A 20,785-nucleotide genomic window follows, 5' to 3' on the forward strand; every position below is an offset into this window, starting at 1 on the left:
CACCACGAAAGCTTTCTCCAATACGTCTGTTAGTCTATAAGGTGCCACAGGACTCTTTGCCACTTTTACAGATCCAGACTAACACGGCTACCCCTCTGATACAAAAGACTCAACTTTCAGTTGGTTCACCTTTCTCCCATGAGGTGACATTAGGGTTAGTGACCAAAGCATTTAAGTAGACTAACAGATGGCACCATGATGCTATCAAAAAGGTAGACCACAGCCTACCTCAGGGCGTGCACATAGGGAAAGACTCTGGCAAGGGGGAGGCAGTGAAAGCCTTTCCCCAGTCACTGCCTCCCCTCAGCAGAGTCTTTCATTACAGCAGGGAAAGGCTCCAGGAGCAGGAAGCTGCCAGAGCCTTTCCCTGCTGCCTCCCCCAGCCAATCTTTCACTGCAGGAGGGAAAGACTCCAGGAGTTCCCTGTAGTAAGGAAAAGCTACAGCAGTGGGGAGGTACTGGAGTCTTTCCCCATTGTCTCCCATATACCAGAGCATTCTCCCGGTATCCATGGTACGCCCACATCTTGAATACTGCATGCAGAGGTGGTTGCCCCATCTGAAAAAAGATATTGGAATCGGAAAAGTTTCAGAAAGGGGCAACAAAAATTATTAGGGATATGGAACGGCTTCCGTATGAGGAGCAATTAATAAGACTGGGGCTTTTCAGCTTGGAAAAGAAACAGCTAAGGGGGGATACGACAGAGGATACTATAAAATCACGACTGGTATGGAAAAAGTAAATAAAGTGTTATTTACTCCTTCTCATAACACAAGAACTAGGGGTCACCAAATGAAATTAATAGGCAGCAGGTTTAAAACAAACAAAAGGAAGTATTTTTTCACACAACACACAGTCAACCTGTGGAACTCCTTGCCAAAGGATGTCGTGAAGGCCAAGACTATAACAGCATTCAAAAATAACTAGATAAGATCATGGAGAATAGGTCCATTAATGGCTATTAGCCAGGATGGGCAGGGATGGTGTCCCTAGCCTCTGTTTGCCAGAAGCTGGGAACGGGCAACAGGGGATGGATCACTTGATGATTACCTATTCTGTTCATTCCCTCTGGGGCACCTGGCATTGGCCACTGTCAGAAGACAGGATACTGGGCTAGATGGACCTTTGGTCTGACCCAGGATGGCCGTTCTTATGTTCTGCCATGTCTGTACTCTACTCACCTGATTTACACAGATGTGGATTAATGTCTTCCACCTTTACACATCTTCCAAAACATAAAAGAGAAATATTGTTGTATTACATCAGATGTTCCAGACTTTTATTAATATATTCAAACATAAATACTGTATATATGAAACATGAGTAGAAAACTTTCTAATAACATTCTATTTGACACAAAACACTGATAATGCAATTAAATTTCCTGAATTACATTTCAAATTATCACAAAATTCAGCACGAAGCGTGCAAGTATCTTGTTACTTTTTGTATATTTAAATACACATCCCTTTGTTGACAAATTGTTTGGTAAGCAGTAATCCTTTCATTGGTCCTCCATGTATTCACCTAGGACGTGTCTAAAACTAGAGCCTAATAAATTATAAAAAAAAGTCTCAGGAGGGTTTGAACATTTTTAAATCACCAACTAACTTTCAAAAAGGAAGAAGGTTTGAGCAGCTTTCTTCAGTTAGCAAATTTCACCCAGCTGAATTACAAAGAATATCATATGGTAACATGGCAAGCAGATCTGAGTTATAGAATCATTTTTCCTGAGGGCTTGTCTATTCGGGGAAATTTACCGCTATCATCATATTGGTATAATTGCAAGTATAACTCCCCGTGTTATGAGAGTGTCCACACAGGGAATTTATACCAGAACAGTTATGCCAGTAAATTTCCCTCCCCATGTAAACAATCCCTGAAGCATCATTGCTATAAGGACAGGGAAACAAAACTTTCAATGTAAAAGCTTTAATTGGGATTTTGCATTATCTGCAAGTACCACACGACTAAAAAGCAAGCAACAAGCTGTGCAGAAACAGAACATTCATTTAAAAAATGCTAGAAATTCAGCAGGTGGCTCACTACATCAGAGACATGTATAGTGTATATGTGTGAATACTGCCGCTCTAAAGCCTTCTGTCAACATCAGACACCTGTAAGCTCAATATTCACATCCACAAATATTCAGATTGGATTTCCTGATGTCAATGTCCCAGGCAGAATATTGATGTCAGATACAAACTGAAGTGTAAGCTGGTCTTTCTGATTAAAAACAACCCACCCCCCACCCACAAATAAGAAGCCACTTTAAAAGTTCAATTGTTCTGGAGGCTACTAAAAATATTTGTTAACACTATGGTTCTTATGTAAACCCAGTGAGACTATTCCATTAGAAATGTTTCAAATCTAACAACACAGCCAGATCTACTCAAAACATTGAATATATTCATACACACAAAAACTATTGCTGCAAATTAGCAGAGAATGGTCCCAAGCCCAGCATTCATTCTCTGTTATTGACACGCTAATGTGGAAACCAAGACTGTTTATCAGTATTAAGTACATGTTCAAAGGCTTTTTCGGACCTTTTCTGAAAACTGAGCAACAACATAGTGAGAGTTAAGAGCATGAAGCAGCTAGTTACAAAAAAAATGTAGACAATTTACCTTTCTGTGGATGTCTCATTTTATATGGCGCAAACATTCACTGAGTAACACTCTCTGGAATCAATTATTGCAGAGAAGATTTTACGAGTCAATAATCTATTTGATGCATATAACTCTTACTATCACTTACCAAATTGCATGCATCAGGACTGAGTTAGACCCCTTAGTATTTCTGAACAGTGAGGCAATATCATAAACAAATGCAAACTAAGTAGTGAATGTTCCTCCAATTTTAATGAGATTTTGTACCATGTGAATTTTACATTTCCAATAAAGATGAAGGTTTTTCCACCACAAAACCGAACAATGGTGTAATGAGGGTATGATACATTATCAAACAGGCTTGGCAGAATTCAAATTTATTTTTTTTTGGGTGGTAAATTCAATGGTCAGTATGGATTTTATTTTTAACCTTCCCGCCCCTCCCCAACTTTAAATAAATTTTCACCATTTCGCAGCAGTGCTGCAGGGGGATCCCTACACAGCCACGACAGCAGGGCTGCAGAGGACTCCTTGCAAAGCTGGAGATACCAGATTCCTACAGGTGCAAAGAGCCTGGGAAGCTGTGCTTGCTAACTATTACCTATGGATATTTTTTTCGTCGATTTCAGTGTGCCCAGTGAAATAGACATTTACCAATGATGACTAATGATTTAAACTGAATCCTGCCATGACTAATAATAAATGTGCTATTTTGGCAATGGTTAATATAAATTTTTTAAACTGTTCTTTTAATGTTCTACAATATCTCTGATGTAATCCAATTACATGCACAACAAAATTAGATATAAAAAATGTACACCAAAGATATAAACCTTAAATCTCCATTTTCATTTTATGGTCAAATTTCTTAGAGGAATGTGACCTACATCAGAATAAAATTGCACGTATGGAGTTAAAATAGTACAGAATATCAGAAATAACTACCAAAATCATATGGGGATAGAATATATAGGAGTTTTATAAGACTTCCTGTATGGCCCTGGGAAAGTCACTTAGTCTCCCTGTGCCTCAGTTCTCCAACATGTAAAATGGGGATAATAGTACTTCCCTACCTCACTGGCATTGTGAGGTGCTCAGATACTATGGAGATGGGGTCCACATAAATACTTTAGGTAGACGGACTTGAGTGAATCTAAAAGAACTGACTGCTTAATAGACAAAGGTAAAAAGATTCTAAATAGTCTCTGAACTTTTGTGAAAAAAATAAATTATTTTTATTTTATTCAATATACAGACCAAAACAGCTGGTAAATAAAAAGATCAAGTCTTTCAGCTACAAAGTTTATATACATATAACATTTTTCCAGGTTGGACAGCAGTCTTTACAGATCTTCAGCTAAGCTGGTCCAAACCCAGTTAAAACTTTGATGTGAGACCTAAGGCCTAGTCTACACTTAAAGGTTTTGCTGGTATTACTATACTGGCAAATCTCTGCTAGAGTACACATAGATTATGCTGGCAAAAAAGTACTTTCACAGATATAGTTTATATTGTTTGGTAAGCAAAATAAGCTATACCAGCAAAGGCACTTTTATGTCGGTATAACTGCATTTACACTAGGGCCTTTGCCTGTATAGAAATGTCATAAAAAACCACCACATTACACCCTTAACTGATATTGCTAAACTGGTAAGTTTCTAGTGTAGACATGGTCTAAGAAAACAAATATTATAAGCATTTTTTCTATTAACTCTACACTAAATTTTGACAAGTGTATTAACCTAACATTGAGAGAAATGGAAGCACTGTATTTTGGTTTGGTTTCTCTGAGGTCCTAACGCTACGTGGAAATATAAAATACCATGACATTTTTCCTCAAGAGTAGAGGTGTTAGCTTAGCATTCAAGCTAAATTTCAATTAGGGTACAATTATAGAATATATTCTAGGAAGCACTAAGTCCGTTGACACTGACATTGCTGCTTAAACAGGACAAGGCTATCTCTTGTTTAAGGCACTGGATTGGAACTCGGAAGATTTTAATTCAATTGTTGGTTCCACAACACACTTCCTGTGTGATGATGGGCAAGTCATTCAATTTCTCTGTACCTAAGCTCCCTATCTGTAACATGTGGATAATAATACTTTTTCCTAACAGAGATGTTGTGAGGATAAATTCATTAATCTTTGTGATACACTCATCCAATGGGGATGAGAGCCATATAAGTATAGCCCAATGCTGAAGTCCAAAGGTGCAGCTGTTGACTGCTGTCTGACTGCTGAAGTCCAAAGGTGCAGCTGTTGTCAATTCTGCTTAACCAAGATGAAAGCTCTCCAACCAGTGGGTGGGTACAGTTAATCGGATTCTAATATAATTTCAACCATCCTATCTCAAGTTCCCCTATCTAGGGTTCCCGAGCATTTCAAGTGGATACAATACTATTCTTCACTTCCTATGCTAAGATACTGTTGAGCATTGCTGTGTGCAGTTGGACAGCAGCTGATACTACCTGAGACAGGGCTGCATTTCTTTGTCATTCCCATATTCATAAAGCACATTAGAATCCTTTAAAGTCAGAGGGATTATTAATTATTTATAAATGCAAGGTATTTCTATGGGAAAACAACATGAGACCAAACACTTATTATCCATCTGTCAATTAAGAAACTAGCCTTTCCATGTTGTTAGCATTAAGGCTAAAATATTTTGTGATTTTTTGCGACCAGCTTGCTTTTGAATAAGTATACTCTTTAAGGCTTCTTTGTATTAAGTTTATGCATTTCATGAAGTTTTAGATACTCAGTTAGCTGCATTAGTCTTGTGTTTATATATATTTCTTTTTTACAACTTAATCTCTTTCAATTACAAAGAAATTTGTTCTGGTCCTTGGTTGCCTCATCACAAATGTATACAGGTTTTTAAACATCATCAACTTAAATTCTGTATTTTTCAGATACTAAACTACCTAAGAACACTTTTTTTAAGGCTTGAGTAGAAACTCTAAAGGAAACAGATTACTTTGCAATAGCTGAGATTTATTTTAACATTATAATACCGCTTTGGAACTGATTACTCAAAGTCATATTGTGATCAGTCACCAAGACCTCTCAAAACATGCACTGGAACCACATCAGGTGTCATCTCTCTTTGAAATTTAATGCCTTGGGATGGGCTGAGAATTACACTTCATAGTACGTTACCCTTCTCTTTAAAGAGGAGACTGTTTAAAACTGAAGGGAGAGCTTTTTCTAGTGCTCTTAATTCTGTTTCCTAATCAAAATACAGAAGCTAGCTGTGCTGAAGAAGAGCTTCAAAAGAGATGGGGAGGGGGCGTAAGAGGCAATGCTCTTTAAATCAATGCCTTCCTAGCCATGTTGTTTTTGCACGACCTCTTTTTTGTATTTCATGATAAAAGGTAAAATTGATTAAGGCCTGCACCCTAACAGTCATGTGCTGCAATCATGTTAAGATTCACTGAGGGGTGCCTGCCACATAGTTGCCATAGGAACGGAGCCGCGTGACCCGCAGCAACAGGCGTGCCGGGGCACCAGCCAAAGCTCTCGCTGCCGGCCCTGACAACGTCCCGACGCGAGCTGCATGCTCACCCCACTTCCCCGCCTGCAGGCCCCGCCCCTCGCCTCTGCAGCCTGATTCTGTCGCGCATTAGTGACGTCACTCGGAAATACCGAGTCCGGCTTGGAATGACAGCGGGAACAGCAAGAAAGGCTCTGCGCATGCGTTCACTACAGTTTCTTGCCCCTCTCATTCTCCCTCAGGAAGGGGAGGAGCGAAGCGCGGTGCGCTCCAGCCGACGGCGCTCCTCTGTGACCTCACGAAGATCACTGAGAGTTTCCTGTTCCCATGTAAACTAAGGGCGGAAGTGCCCTAAACGCTCTGCAATACGCTTGAAAGGAACGGGCGTAATGGCCTTCCTTGCCCATAGATAGGATGGCAGGGAGCCAATGGAGCAACGTCTACGAGAGAGTTCCGGGGAGTGCACGGCCAGAGCGGCGGCAGCGGCGGCGCTCGCTGGGGGCGGGGCAAGGGTGAGAGGTCGAAGGTGGAAGGTCTCGCAGCGGGAAGATGGTGGCGCAGCAGCCGCTCCGCGTGGTGCGCTGCGGAGGCAGCACGTTGAGCGGCGCCAGAGCGGCGTTCTCCGCCGATGCTAAGTGAGTGGGGAGGACCGGGGGGAATGTGGATCGGGGGCGGGCACTGCTGAGCTTCTCCGCCACGGTCAACGGAGCCCGCTCTGCGGGGCGCGACACGGCCCAGGAGCCGTTGGTGAGCCCCGCTGGCCTTGCGGAGCCGCGCGTGTAACGGCTGCAGGCGGGGCGGTACCAGCGCTGTGGGCGCGAAGCCTGCTGCTCTGTCAGCCCAGCGCTCCCGCGGACCGGCCCCGGGCGCAACCCGAACGGCCCGAGGGAGGCGCCGCCGCTTCCTGCAACCCGCAACTCGGGACAGCGAGTCGGGCTCGAGGAGCCGCCACCAAACCCCAGGGCCTCGGGGTGGGAGCCAGGCTGGGGTCCTTAGCTCCGGGCAGACCCGCCGTGCCAGGGTTTTGCAGGCCAAGTTCTGATTCATGAGAAATTTCCAAAACGTGGGATTCAGGCTAGTTGGGAATAAAGCCAATTTTTGAAATACTGAAATTTCTCAGGTGGCAACTCAGCCACCGGCTGGTCACCTTCTCTATCCTCAGCGCATGTGGTGGGAAGGGAAAGATGAGGAGGAACTAGGAAGGCTGCAGATGGCTTGGCTGCCTAAGAGATGTAGGAGTAATACAGGGGCCCTGGGAAGGGATAGCAGGGGGTATATAGCAGTAACTTGCTCTTGTTTAGTATCTGCATTCAGAGACTTTCAAAGCACTTGTAAAAGGTAGTGGGGAAAGATACTCCAAAATAGCACATCAGGGTAAAGCATTAGACTGATGGGGGTAAAAAGTAATTAAATCCTTCCATCACTGGTGGAAAACTGGAGGTGGTCTGTTGGTACATGGCTTGACTTGGCTTAGGATGACTGGTGCATAAATAGTGCGTGGATAACTTTGAATGTACAAAAAGAAAAGGATTACTTGTGGCACCTCTTGTTCATATTCCGACCTATTCATGATGACACCACTAGCCATCACCTTCAGCCGCCAACTAAAACCTCTCTAGCGCATCATCAAGGATCTACAACCTATGCAGAAGGACGACCCATCACTCTCACAGCTCTTGGGAGACAGGCCAGTCCTTGCTGACAGATAGCCCCCCAACCTGAAGCAAATACTCACCAGCAACCACACACCAGAACCACTAACCCAGGAACTTATCCTTGCAACAAAGCCTGTTGCCAACTGTGTCCACATATCTATTCAGGGGGTACCATCATAGGGCCTGATCACATCAGCCACACTATCAGAGGCTCGTTCTCCTGCACATCCACCAATGTGATATATGCCATCATGTGCCAGTAATGCTCCTCTGCCATGTACATTGGTCAGACTGGACAGTCTCTACGTAAAAGAATAAATGGACACAAATCAGATGTCAAGAATTATAACATTCAAAAACCAGTTGGAGAACATTTCAATCTCTCTGGTCACTCGATTTCTGATTTCAAAGGGACTATCCTTCAACAAAAAAACTTCGAAAACAGACTCCAACGAGAGACTGCCGAATTGGAATTCATTTGCAAATTGGATACAATTAACTTAGGCTTGAATAGAGACTGGGAGTGGATGGGTCATTACACAAAGTAAAACTATTTCCCCATGTTTGTTCTCCCCCCTCTGTTCCTCAGACATTCCTGTTAACTGCTGGAAATGGCCCACCTTGATTATCACTACAAAAAGTTCTCCCCCCTCCCTCCCGCTCTCCTGCTGATAATAGCTCACCTTAAGTGATCACTCTGGTTACAGTGTGTATGGTAACACCCATTGTTTCATGTTCTCTTTGTATATAAATCTCTCCGCTGTATTTTCCACTGAATGCATCCGATGAAGTGAGCTGTAGCTCACGAAAGCTTATGCTCAAATAAATTTGTTAGTCTCTGAGGTGCCACAAGTACTCCTTTTCTTTTTGCGAATACAGACTAACACGGCTGCTACTCTGAAACATGTTTGAATGTACAGTAACTCCTCGCTTAACGTTGTAGTTATGTTCCTGAAATATGCTACTTTAAGCGAAACAATGTTAAGCAAATCCAGTTTCCACACAAAAATTAATGTAAACGGGTGGGTTAGGTTCCAGGGAAATTTTTTTTTTCACCAGACAAGACATATATGTGTATATATATATATATAACACACACACAGTATAAGTTTCTTAAACAGTTTAATACTGTACACAGCAATGATGATTGTGAAGCTTGGTTGAGGTGGTGAAGAGGATGGAATATTTCCCAGGGAATGCATTACTGCTAAATGATGAACTAGCACTTGGCTGAGGTTGTTAATGTGGCCTCACACTCTGCAAGGTAGCAGGAATGGAGGGGGGGAGACACCATGGCAGAGAGAAACACCGTGTGTGTGTGTGTGAGAGAGAGACGCGCATTGCCCCTTTAAGTAGACTGACCCTATTCTAAGTACATTGCCTTTTTAACTAGCTCAGCAAGTTGAGACAGCATCTGCTGCCAGCAAGTTCCCTCAGCGCTGTTGTGTCCCTCCCCTCCTGCCTTTCCCCCCTCCCCCGTGAAAATGGGGTAAAGGAATTGGGGAGGGGGAACACCTTGACATTAGCACCCCTCTTTTCTCCTCAAGCAAGCAGGAAGCTCCCGGGAGCAGCACCAAGGCAGAGGGCAAGAGCAGCACACAGCAGTGGGGGGAAGGACATCTGAACTGCCCAGCGGGGCTGTGCTACCTCACAGGGAACTTTGGGGGGTTGATATGGGGGCTGCCGGTCCACCCTGGTTCCAAGCCCCCACCAGCTATCTCCAGTGGGCTGCTCTTTCTGCAAGCAGTGGACAAAGCAGGCGTTTGCCAAAAGTTATAAGGGAGCATTACATAACTTTAAACAAGCATGTTCTCTAATTGATCAGCAACAAAACAGCGTTAACCGGGATGACTTTAAGTGAGAAGTTACTGTGTCTGTTTTTTAACTCATGTTTGACAAAGGGTCTGTCTACATTACAGTGGCACAGCTCCAGCACTGCAGCTGTGCTGCTGTAGCATAGGCGCTTCCTGCATTAATGGAAGGAGCTTTTCCATCAGCATAGGTAATCCACCTCTCCAAGAGGGTAGCTAGGTCAGTGGAAGAATTCTTTTGACCTAGCTGCATCTACAATGAGGGTTAGGTTGACCTAATTATGTTTCACAGTTGTTCACAGCCCTGAGCAATGTAACTAGATTGACCTCCGTTTTAGTTGTAGACCAGGCCTTCCACACAGAGAATGTGAGAATGCTGTCTGACATGCTCATTCTCCCTGATTCCCCTCCTCCTGGACTGTCACCACCACCACGCTATCCTAATACTCTTTGTTGTTTTTTTAAATCCCCCAAAGGATGGAATCTGAGTACTAAGGATGCTTTCCCTTTTATTCTGTCCCCCCAAAGGTTCTTGTGGGTTGCAGCTAGCTTATCGCCAATGGAGGAGACTAAATATATCTCTATTTGAAGTCAGTCAGGCCTAGTCTTTGGTACAAAAAAATGTTTAAACGTGGTTGTGGGCAAATAATTGTATACCATATTGTTATTCTTGCCTGGGCATTAAAGAAAATTATTGCCATATTGGAGACCAGTTGCACAACTAAAAGTGCCTATTTTCTAATGTAACTTTTGTTGATATTGTGGCCAGGACAATGTTTTTGACACACAATAGAGAATTGTTTTGCAATCTTAGTTCTGTATCCAGGTTGGCCCATCCACAATACAAAAAAGTGATAAATTGGACACTTTTCTAGCCAGTAGTGTGTTGGCATAATTAGTTGTAGGCTTTATCTACATGGAAGAATTTTGGTGTACTAAATAATGCTGTTAGCCCCAACCATGCCATACATCATGCAGACATTTTGCAGGTATGCTTTATGCCATTTCTTAGCCATGTTGTGAACAGCTGTAAATACTGTTTGTTCTTAGCCCATGCTAGGTTGTCCTATCACAAGACCCCCCCTGAGGGGTAGAAAGGGTGTGTCTTTTAATAGTTTTTGGCCTGCATTTTTCCAGAATTTTTAAGTCATTTTAAGCAAACTCAGCTGAGCTAACAAAATGGAAAAACATCCTTTTTGCCTTTTGAGACCTGGCTGCAGTGCTGTGTAGGCAAGAGTCAGTAATGGACTAGCTCATGTGCATCAGCAACTCCGCTCACCACTTTTCCACAGTGAGCAATTAACTTGCATTTCTGTATCTGGATGTGAGGATAACTGCAAGTGAAATAGGAGTGAATGTGGGGACGCTGTAACATGTGAGTTGCCTGCAGTCAATATTGATGCTTGAATTACCGAAAGGTTAATTCTCCAGAGCAGATGAGCCATGGTGTAGATGAGGCTTTAACCTAAGTGTTGAAATTATTATTATTTATGCAGGATGTTGTCATGATACTAACTTAACCATAAATTCCTTTATTAAATCCAAAGTCTGAGTTATATTTATACAGTTGCTCTAAACATGCTTCAAAATCCTAAATAATAAGCAATTTACTACATCCAAACAGTAACAAAACCTTTACAGGTTTCAGAGTAGCAGCCGTGTTAGTCTGTATTCGCAAAAAGAAAAGGAGTACTTGTGGCACCTTAGAGACTAACAAATTTATTTCAGCATAAGCTTTCGAGAGCTACAGCTCACTTCATCGGATGCATAAAGTGGAAAATACAGTGAGGAGATTTATATACACACAGACCATGAAAAAATGGATGTTTATCATACACATTGTAAGGAGAGTGATCACTTAAGATGAGCTGTTACCAGCAGGAGAGTGGGGTGGGGGGAGAGAAAACCTTTTGAAGCGATAATCAAGGTGGGCCATTTCCAGGAGTTAACAAGAACGTCTGAGGAACAGTGGGGGGGAGGAATAAACAAGGGGAAATAGTTTTACTTTGTATAATGTCTCAACCACTCCCAGTCTCTATTCAAGCCTAAGTTAATTGTATCCAATTTGCAAATTAATTCCAATTCAGCAGTCTCTCTTTGGAGTCTGTTTTCGAAGTTTTTTTGTTAAAGAATAGTCACTTTTAGATCAGAAATCGAGTAACCAGAGAGATTAAAGTGTTCTCCGACTGGTTTATGAATGTTAACATCTGATTTGTGTCCATTTATTCTTTTACATAGAGACTGTCCAGTTTGCCCAATGTACATGGCAGAAGGGCATTGCTGGCACATGATGGAATATATCACATTGGTAGATGTGCAGGTGAACGAGCCTCTGATAGTGTGGCTGATGTGATTAGGCCCTATGATAGTGTCCCCTGAATAGATATGTGGACAGAGTTGGCAACGGGCTTTGTTGCATGGATAGGTTCCTGGGTTAGTGGTTCTGGTGTGTGGTTGCTGGTGAGTATTTGCTTCAGGTTGGGGGGCTGTCTGTAGGCAAGGGCTGATATATCTCCCAAGATCTGTGAGAGTGATGGGTCGTCCTTCAGGATAGGTTGTAGAACCTTGATAATGCGCTGGAGAGGTTTTAGTTGGGGGCTGAAGGTGACGGCTAGTGGCGTTCTGTTATTTTCTTTGTTGGGCCTGTCCTGTAGTAGGTGACTTCTGGGTACTCTTCTGGCTCTGTCAGTCTGTTTCTTCACTTCAGCAGGTGGGTATTGTAGTTGTAAGAATGCTTGATAGAGATCTTGTAGGTGTTTATCTGTCTGAGGGGTTGTAGCAAATGCAGTTGTATCGTAGAGCTTGGCTGTAGACAATGGATCGTGTGGTGTGGTCTGGGTGAAAGCTGGAGGCATGTAGGTAGGAATAGCGGTTAGTAGGTTTCCCCTATAAGGTGGTGGTTATGTGACCATCGCTTATTAGTACTGTAGTGTCCAGGAAGTGGATCTCTTGTGTGGACAGGTCCAGGCTGAGGTTGATGGTGGAATGGAAATTGTTGAAATCATGGTGGAATTCCTCAAGGGCTTCTTTTCCATGGGTCCAGATGATGAAGATGTCATCAATATAGTGCAAGTAGAGTAGGGGCATTAGGGGATGAGAGCTGAGGAAGCCATAAAAATGTTGGCATACTGTGGGGCCATGCGGGTACCCATAGCAGTGCCGCTGATTTGAAGGTATACGTTGTCCCCAAATGTGAAATAGTTGTGGGTGAGGACAAAGTCACAAAGTTCAGCCACCAGGTTTGCCGTGACATTATCGGGGATAGTGTTCCTGACGGCTTGTAGTCCATCTTTGTGTGGAATGTTGGTGTAGAGGGCTTCTACATCCATAGTGGCCAGGATGGTGTTTTAAGGAAGATCACCGATGGATTGTAGTTTCCTCAGGAAGTCAGTGGTGTCTCGAAGACAGCTGGGAGTGCTGGTAGTGTAGGGCCTGAGGAGAGAGTCTACATAGCCAGACAGTCCTGCTCTCAGGGTGCCAATGCCTGAGATGATGGGGTGCCCAGGATTTCCAGGTTTGTGGATCTTGGGTAGCAGATAGAATACCCCAGGTCAGGGTTCCAGGGGTGTGTCTGTGCGGATTTGTTCTTGTGCTTTTTCAGGGAGTTTCTTGAGCAAATGCTGTAGTTTCTTTTGGTAACTCTCAGTGGAATCAGAGGGTAATGGCTTGTAGAAAGTGGTGTTGGAGAGCTGCCGAGCAGCCTCTTGTTTGTGTGGAAGTTGGTTTATAAGCATTTGATCAAGATACTGACAAACAGGTTAAACCCAGGGGTGCTTAGGTCCATATTAGTCAGCTCCAACGTGGTCAGGCAGGTGTTAGCAATGAACCCTTTAAAAGTATACTTTTTATACCCTTTGACAAACAAGTGATGTCATTGCCAATTACTGACTTCAGCTAAATACCAATCTGAGATACTTCTCCCTTAATCCAAATAAGATTTACAACTTCCTTTTATCCCCAAGGCCTATCCTCCCTATCTCTACCCTCCTTTTTGCTGACCAACAGGTTTTCCATTGCACCTGGGTTCACATAGGCTTTACTTTTAAGATAACATTGGTATGTGGAGGTCCATGTTGCCTCGTAAAACAGATTCTTTCTGTCCTATTTAAAACCATTTGCTGTCACCCCTGTTGATCAGGGGCTTTTTTTTATAAACTTTCCCTTATCTCATTAATTTAGTCTTTAAACCAGATATCCTCCATACTCCATTCCTTCTGTCCTACTTGCTAGTCAGAGTCTTGCTTTACAACATGCACATTTCCTTAACCAGATTAAAAGTTAACTTTTAATTTTATATTTTTTCTACAGTAGGGTATATACTGTGGGGTAGGGAAATGCTAAAGCAGGGTTCTCTAGCCTATTTTGTGTGTCTACACAGATCATGTTATAACAGGTTTTGTCCATAACCATATTTAAGCAGAGTTATTTTGCAGTGTAGTTGTGGGACTCCATTCCAGAACCATTCTTCTCTCCACCCTCCTTAGTTGAGTATGCTGCCTTGGCTGCCAGTAATCAAGGGCTGGAGATCAAAACATAATCGTAAACGTGTAGGCATGTGTTGTTTTAAACTTGTCTGTTTGGCTAATTTTACTATTTTTTGTGTGACGTGAACATTTAATTGTTAATATTCTGGGCTGCAAAAAACCAAAAAGGGTTGTGGGGGCTAAGGAGAGATTTAAGAGGAATTGTTTCAGAAGTGAGGGATGGAACAGCATAAGTGAAATAGTTATCTCCAGCTCCAATTCAAAATGGCTCTACTGTTGTTCAAAGCCATGCATGCCACTCTTCTGTTTATCTACTCTCTACACACCTTCATGCGACTCTTCACAGCTGCAGAAGACTAAGGAACCAGTGAAGTGTCAAAGGAAAATTCATGGAGCATGAGAGTAGGTTAGCTGCAGTATGCTGAAGTTTCACAGGGAACCTAAGGATGCCCTCCCTCCGATGCTTATCATAAACTCTCATTTTTGTTTTGGGGTTTGTTTTTTTTTATTTTTTTTTTTTTAATCTATAAAATAGGAGTGCTGAGAAAGTGCTTGAGTCTTAGGGCAGGTCTAGACTCCAGCCCAGATCGACGCTCTGAGATCGATGCACCGGCAGTCGTTTTAGCGGGTCTAGTGAAGACCCGCCAAATCGACAGCAGATCACTCTCCAGTCGATCCCTGTACTATACCCCCGAAGAGAAGAGTAAGGTAAGTCGACTGGAGATTTTCTCCCATTGACCCCCCCGCGGTAACTCGATCTAAGGTACATTGACTCCAGCTACGTTATTCACATAGCTGTAGTTGCATAGCGTAGGTCGACTTGCCGCGGTAGTGTAGACATAGCCTTTGGAACTTGAGTTTTGGAAAAAATTAGCTGATCTTTATTGTTTGGCCAAGAGTGAGAGCAAGCATTTCCAGGCACAGTCCTATAAATGTAGCAGATACTGATGTTATCAAAGGGGGAGATAGATATTTTATATGTAGTTTGGAGCGGTGTAAGTAGCATCATGCATGTTTTATCTGTTCTGCTGATCTGCACAGGCCTTTATTTTTCAAGGTGATTAAGCCAGCAGCACCTTTAACAAGAACTAAAATATATATGAGTAGTTTTCCTGCCTTTGTAACTGCATGTTAACATCTGATATACTTGTTTGTTCTTCCATTACATTTAATGGTGAAGTAAGTACAAAGAGAAAACAAAGTTCTAAATATGGAGTACTCTCTTTGGTGATGGCCTAAATTTTTCATGTTTAGTACTTTGTAGATTCAAAGTAGTTGTTACTCTTGACAAAAATTAAGTGTAAATCTTTATCCAGAATTCTCAGTTGCCCTATTATATTAACTTTTTGTTTCATCATCTTTTCAGGTACCTTTTATGTGCCTCAGGAGACTATGTGAAAGTGTACAGCACAGCTACAGAAGAATGTGTACACGTCCTGCAGGGTCACACAAACCTGGTGACAGGAATTCAACTTAACCCCCAAAACCACATGCAGGTTGGTTAAATCTTTGTAATTGTGAGTCCTGTCCAGCTAGGCATTTGGTTCTTTCCTGATTTAGTTAAGGAAATGGTACTTGACTTTGGCAGTACACAATCATGTGTTTTTTGGCGTGGCTGGAAAGTGAGAGAAGGCTGGAAATAATTATTTCTTATAACGACTACTGTATTAGCTTCTATTTACTTAGACTGAAATAGCAATTACCCATATTAGTTTATGAATTTGTTGCTGTAAACCATCAGATTAGTCTAATTTACGGAGTGGGAAGCTTTTCTAAAAGTAGAGGTGGACAGATTTTGTGTCTCAGGTCACTTTAAAAAATGCTATACTGGAACAATCCAACAATGGTTCCTTTAATCTAGTATTTGTCTGTCTTTGACAATTGCCAATACTAGGCTTTTCAGCAGTAGGACATGTAGGACCTGATTGCTCAGTGCCTTGTGGCCCGCTCTGTGCCAGCTATATGGGGAAAAGAGTCACAAAGCAGCTATAAGGGATACCCTGGTGTAGGAGACATGCCAGGGTTATGTCTGGAGTAGGAGCAGGCATGGCTAAATCCCGGCCATTTCCCAGAGGGTATGGTAATCAGTACATGGCTTTAGGGATTTCCTAATCAACCTCTCAAGTGTCAGGCTCTGCATTGGCACAGGAATGAGTGGCCCATAGCACTTACAGTGAATCCAACTGTGCAGCTATACTGTGGAGAAACTTATTCCTGATCTCAGCTAGTGTTTGTATTATGTCCTTATGCATAAATATTGGTAACTCTAATAACTTTTGTCTTCATTACACATGCCTCTCCCCAATATGAACACATCTACCTACTGTAACTGTAGAGCAGTGGTTCCCAAACTAGGGTTTGTGAAACATTACAAGGCATTCTTGGGGAGGAGTTTATTCCCTAATGGTGGACAGAGCTGTCCCTAGGGACCCCAGGCAGCACAGGGCCAGCAGCACGGAGCCCCTGAACTTCCAAGAGCTAAGCAAATCAAAGCAAGCATATCTATCACTGAGGAGATTTAAACTTCAAGACTCCTTGTAAGAAATGGAAAGGGAGGTGGATATTTTTTGCTGTTTTTAAAATGAAATAGGCAGCTAGTATTGTTTTCAAAACTATTATGAAGAACAAGTTTAAGCTTTGTTGTAAGGTGCGTTGTCCTGAGCAGTCCAGGCAAACCTGAATTCTTGTGTAGGAGGAACTCTGTGAGCTGATTTCTTAAATACCTTTATGCTGTTTCACATCTGATACTCCTTGATGAAACATAGGAGCCTTGTCTTATTTCACGCTTATTCAAAGTGATACAAGCTACGAAAATGAGATCTTGAGACAGTGTTGCTGTTTTCATAATGTAATAATACTGTAATCAATAATAATAATAAATAGTGTGTAATAAGCATGTCATAAAAACAAATTTTATATTTCGAAGATCACTGCTTTTATAATTTATACACAGATAAAGGAGAAAATCCCTGGAAATATTCATTTTTAGGAGGGGGTTCGTGACATTTTAGTGAAAGGGGTTCACAGGTTGTTAAAGTTTGGGAACCACTGCTGTTGAGTGTGTATGATCTCTTTCAAAACATGGAAAAATATATTTGCATTAGCAACAACACCTTAAATATTTGAGCTAATTCTGACCTTTCCTTCCTACTATACTATCTGTAGCAATCAAATGATAAATTTGAGAGTACACAGTTATTCAGCTGATGGCATCATTAAGTTTTGCCTGTGCATCCTCTAAGTGTGAGATTTTTATCTTGTGAGGGTTGGGAGAAACAAGTGGGGAATACTTAAATTTTCAGCTTTAACTTTGAGTTAGAATATGTATTTGAAGAAGAAAAATTGAGGTGGTTCTGAGCTGCTTCTGTTTGGCTTTTTCTGTTGCTGTGCATAAAGTCTGGGCCGACTTGTAGAAGGGGACTGAATCTATTTCCCAAAGGTCTGTGCGCCTGTTATCTTTGCACATGCACTGTAAATGTATATTAGCATTCACATGCTAGGTAACCTTAATGTGATGTTCAGATACGAAATAGGAACACACGTGGTCTCAAACTGCATATCTCAAAAGTGTGTACATCAAAGTAGAATAGCAGTATGTGTATTTTGTTAGACGTCAATTGGAACTTGGTGCTTAGCACTTTTGAAAAATCCAGCCACTTAGTTGCCCAAGTATGGATTTAAGAGCCCAACTTGAGGATCTCATTTTGTGTAAAATCTTGACCCTAGTGTTTTGCTTTGCTATTTGAGTTCTTTTCATAACTTATTTTATTTTTCCTTTCCAGCTGTATTCTTGCTCTCTAGATGGCACCATCAAACTCTGGGACTTCACAGATGGAATTCTCATTAAAGTATGTAAAAAAAAAAACAAAAAAAAAACTGTTTTTGTCATAGTTGTTCATGGATTCCAGAGTTGTTGTTCACTGTTGACCATCAGTTAAATGAATACTGGGGCTGAACAAAACACACAGGGCCAAATTCTGGCTCTCTGAAGCTTTTAGTGGAGATGAACATAAACCCTGGCTTCAAAAGCAGTGTTTGTTAATATGATTGTATTTTGTTCCTGAGCAGGCCTCTCACTGAAGGCAGGAGAAATTTGCTGCCCCCTAGCTAGGGCCTGCAGTGACATTTTTGATGACCCTTAGCTAATGAAGCATGCAGTCCCTTCTTAAATATTCAGTACACTAAAACCATGGTTATCAGAAGGTCCTCCGTGTTGCTTGAGACTTACTGCACAGTTGTGTGAAGATGACGCCTAGGAGAGAAGCTGTCCAAACTTTTTCCCAAGATTGGTAGGCTGAAGAAAGGAGGGAGGAAGAGTTATACGCACAAAGATATCTGATTTTTGTGCTCAGTGTAGCTCTTCTGTTCTCCCTTCCTTATTTTAGCTAGTTGATTGGCTCAGGCAGCTCCTCTCTCTATCTTCGACTATCTGGCTTCCAAGACAGTTTGCATGTCTTTCCCTGCCTCACCTAGGGGGTGGGGGGAGAACGACGACTTTCAGGTAATTGAAGTTATACCATATTTTTTCATTTTATAGACCTTCGTATGGGATGGCTTCTCTCATGAATCACCTCTCCTCACAATATTCCAATTCCTGCACAGCTTACTTCTCAGAATATTTATTTGTGAGGGTAGCCAAGAAGGGCTTTACAAGCTACCTCTGGTCCAAGGATGACAGTTTGAGGGCTGCTGTTCCACTGCATATAAACTGTCTGGGACTAAAGCTTGACTAAGGGCAACTGTTAAAAGATGCAGACAGATGTGTATTGTGGGATGGTGCTGAGATGTACTTTGCCTCTCATCTGAGCAGGAACAATGAGTGTTTAAGGTAGCATTTAGCACATGTGTTGCAGTTATTGATGTCAGACTAGATGCTGAGTGTGTCCCCTTGGAGATGTAGTCTGTGAGCTGCTGTGGCAGCCAGCTCTATCCTATTGCTCCTGAGCTGAGGAGAAGTCCTGCCTTGGAGGGTGGAGGAAGAATAGGCTCCCTATGTATCTTTGTTCCACCCCACCATGTAGCAGAGGGTAGGATGTTAGCTTTAGCCTTCCCAGTAAACAATATACAAATACTGCTAAACAAGACTGACATAAGCCTTTTGTTCTGTAATAGGGTTACCAATCAAAATCATGCTTTTTTTTTTCTTTTGACTTCAAATTGAGAATGATCAACTACAAGCTTTTAGCAAACATTTTTTTTAAAAAGCAACAAGGCCCAGGATAAAAAGAATCTCTGACTAGGTTGTAAACTGTTCACTATCTGACTGTACGAGAACTTCAGAATAATTGACAATTGTCCAGCTAATTTGACGTTCACATTTCATAACTACTTCGTTGGTTTTTTCTTCAGACTTTTGTTGTTGGATACAAACTTTTTGCGTTCTATATGCTTGCTGGTTCTGAGGATTCAGTGTTCACTATAATTCCAAAGAAAAATGAAGATTCATTAGGTACAGTATAATTAACTTCAGTTTGTACTTCGTTGCAGTGTGATATTAAGTATGCTTGAATGTTTAAAGGGACTCTGATAACTTAGTTGAGGCCCCAAATTGTTTTGTAATTTTTGTTCTGGGGGGACAAAAGAAAGATTTACAAAGTCTGATTAATCCCATGGAAATGAAGTTTTATTTAACCCTTCCATTGATATAACATGGACCGCAAACACAACAATACTGTGTTGGTGCACTTGACCAGAACCTATCTGGTTTGGTTTTACTGTCTGTGCTGAATGAAATGTAAAAAGTGTACCAACAGCACAGAAGGTGGAGAGTGAATTAATCTGGGTACATTTTCACTCTTAATAATCTACAGCCTTATTAGTAAACCACATACTGTAGGAAAGTGATTTTTGTAAAGATATCTTGAAAGTGTCCTTTAAATAGGTAAAATATCCATTGCTGTACATCTAACAATTACTATAGTTTCAACAAGATACAAAACGGTAATGTGCAATTTAGTATTTTCACTTTTTGGATTTTGATTGTATCAAAGCTTAATCTTAATTCCCAAACAGTTGTGCTATACATACCTAATGTTATGTATTATAGACATAATTATTTGAGTCTCTTGACCTATATTTAAACTTCTAAGTGTATCCTGAGGTCATGTTACCATATTTAAAAGCTACATCACTACAATAACCAGTATCAGTTAAGGCTGGCATGAAAACAAGAACTTTGTTTTGTGGAAAACTTAGAGGTTTCCGTATTTGTTTTCGTTTTGCATCAGAACAAAATCTAAACTTTTCAAAAATTGTCATGCCCGCATAGCCAGTAGCAACTCACCTGGGATATGGAAGACCCAGGTTCTGCTCTGTTTCTGCAAAAAGTTTCAGTTTCAACAAATGAGCATTTTCCAATTGAAAAAAAACATGATGATGGGGGGGAAAAAACTGACCAGTTCTAGTATTGGCATAAATTCAACTATTCAAAGCCTGAGAAAATAGATATATGACTTAACTTGTATGATACTCCTATGAATGCCACTTCAGAGGAAGAACAAATCTATGTAATTTGGTTTGGTTTCTGCTTTATGTTACACAGGAAACCACTATGGAAAAATCTAGAGCTCATCTGTCTGTGTTGCAGTTTGGCACAGAAACATCTGAGACAAAAATATAACATAAAGGTGTTAGGACTTCATCCTTAAGTATGCATCTTTAAGCATGCGTTCAAAACAACACTGAAGGAGCTAGTGTGGATTTTATATTGAGGACAACAGGTGCACCCAC

General features: G+C 41.6%; 1 protein-coding gene and 1 long non-coding RNA gene across 2 annotated transcripts in view; one reads left to right on the forward strand and one right to left on the reverse strand.

Moving 5' to 3' along the window:
- Window positions 1-483: 483 nt before the first annotated feature.
- LOC144272143 (uncharacterized) lies at window positions 484-3,390 on the reverse strand. Its single transcript, XR_013347494.1, has 3 exons — window positions 2,631-3,390; window positions 1,182-1,225; window positions 484-558 (listed from the first exon to the last, which is right to left on the reverse strand). It is a non-coding gene; the product is annotated as an uncharacterized LOC144272143 (long non-coding RNA).
- A 3,107-nt stretch (window positions 3,391-6,497) lies between these two features.
- Window positions 6,498-20,785, forward strand: part of WDR75 (WD repeat domain 75) — a 38,633-nt gene continuing 24,345 nt past the window's right edge. The window contains exons 1-4 of the mRNA XM_077829399.1: window positions 6,498-6,741; window positions 15,423-15,552; window positions 17,839-17,904; window positions 19,406-19,505. Of these exons, the coding sequence (XP_077685525.1) occupies window positions 6,656-6,741; window positions 15,423-15,552; window positions 17,839-17,904; window positions 19,406-19,505 (382 nt within the window). The 5' untranslated portion in view covers window positions 6,498-6,655. The remainder of the gene's footprint in view (window positions 6,742-15,422; window positions 15,553-17,838; window positions 17,905-19,405; window positions 19,506-20,785) is intronic.

Source organism: Eretmochelys imbricata, chromosome 11 (genome assembly GCF_965152235.1).
Source record: "Eretmochelys imbricata isolate rEreImb1 chromosome 11, rEreImb1.hap1, whole genome shotgun sequence".
In the NCBI taxonomy this organism is placed as follows: Eukaryota; Metazoa; Chordata; order Testudines; family Cheloniidae; genus Eretmochelys; species Eretmochelys imbricata.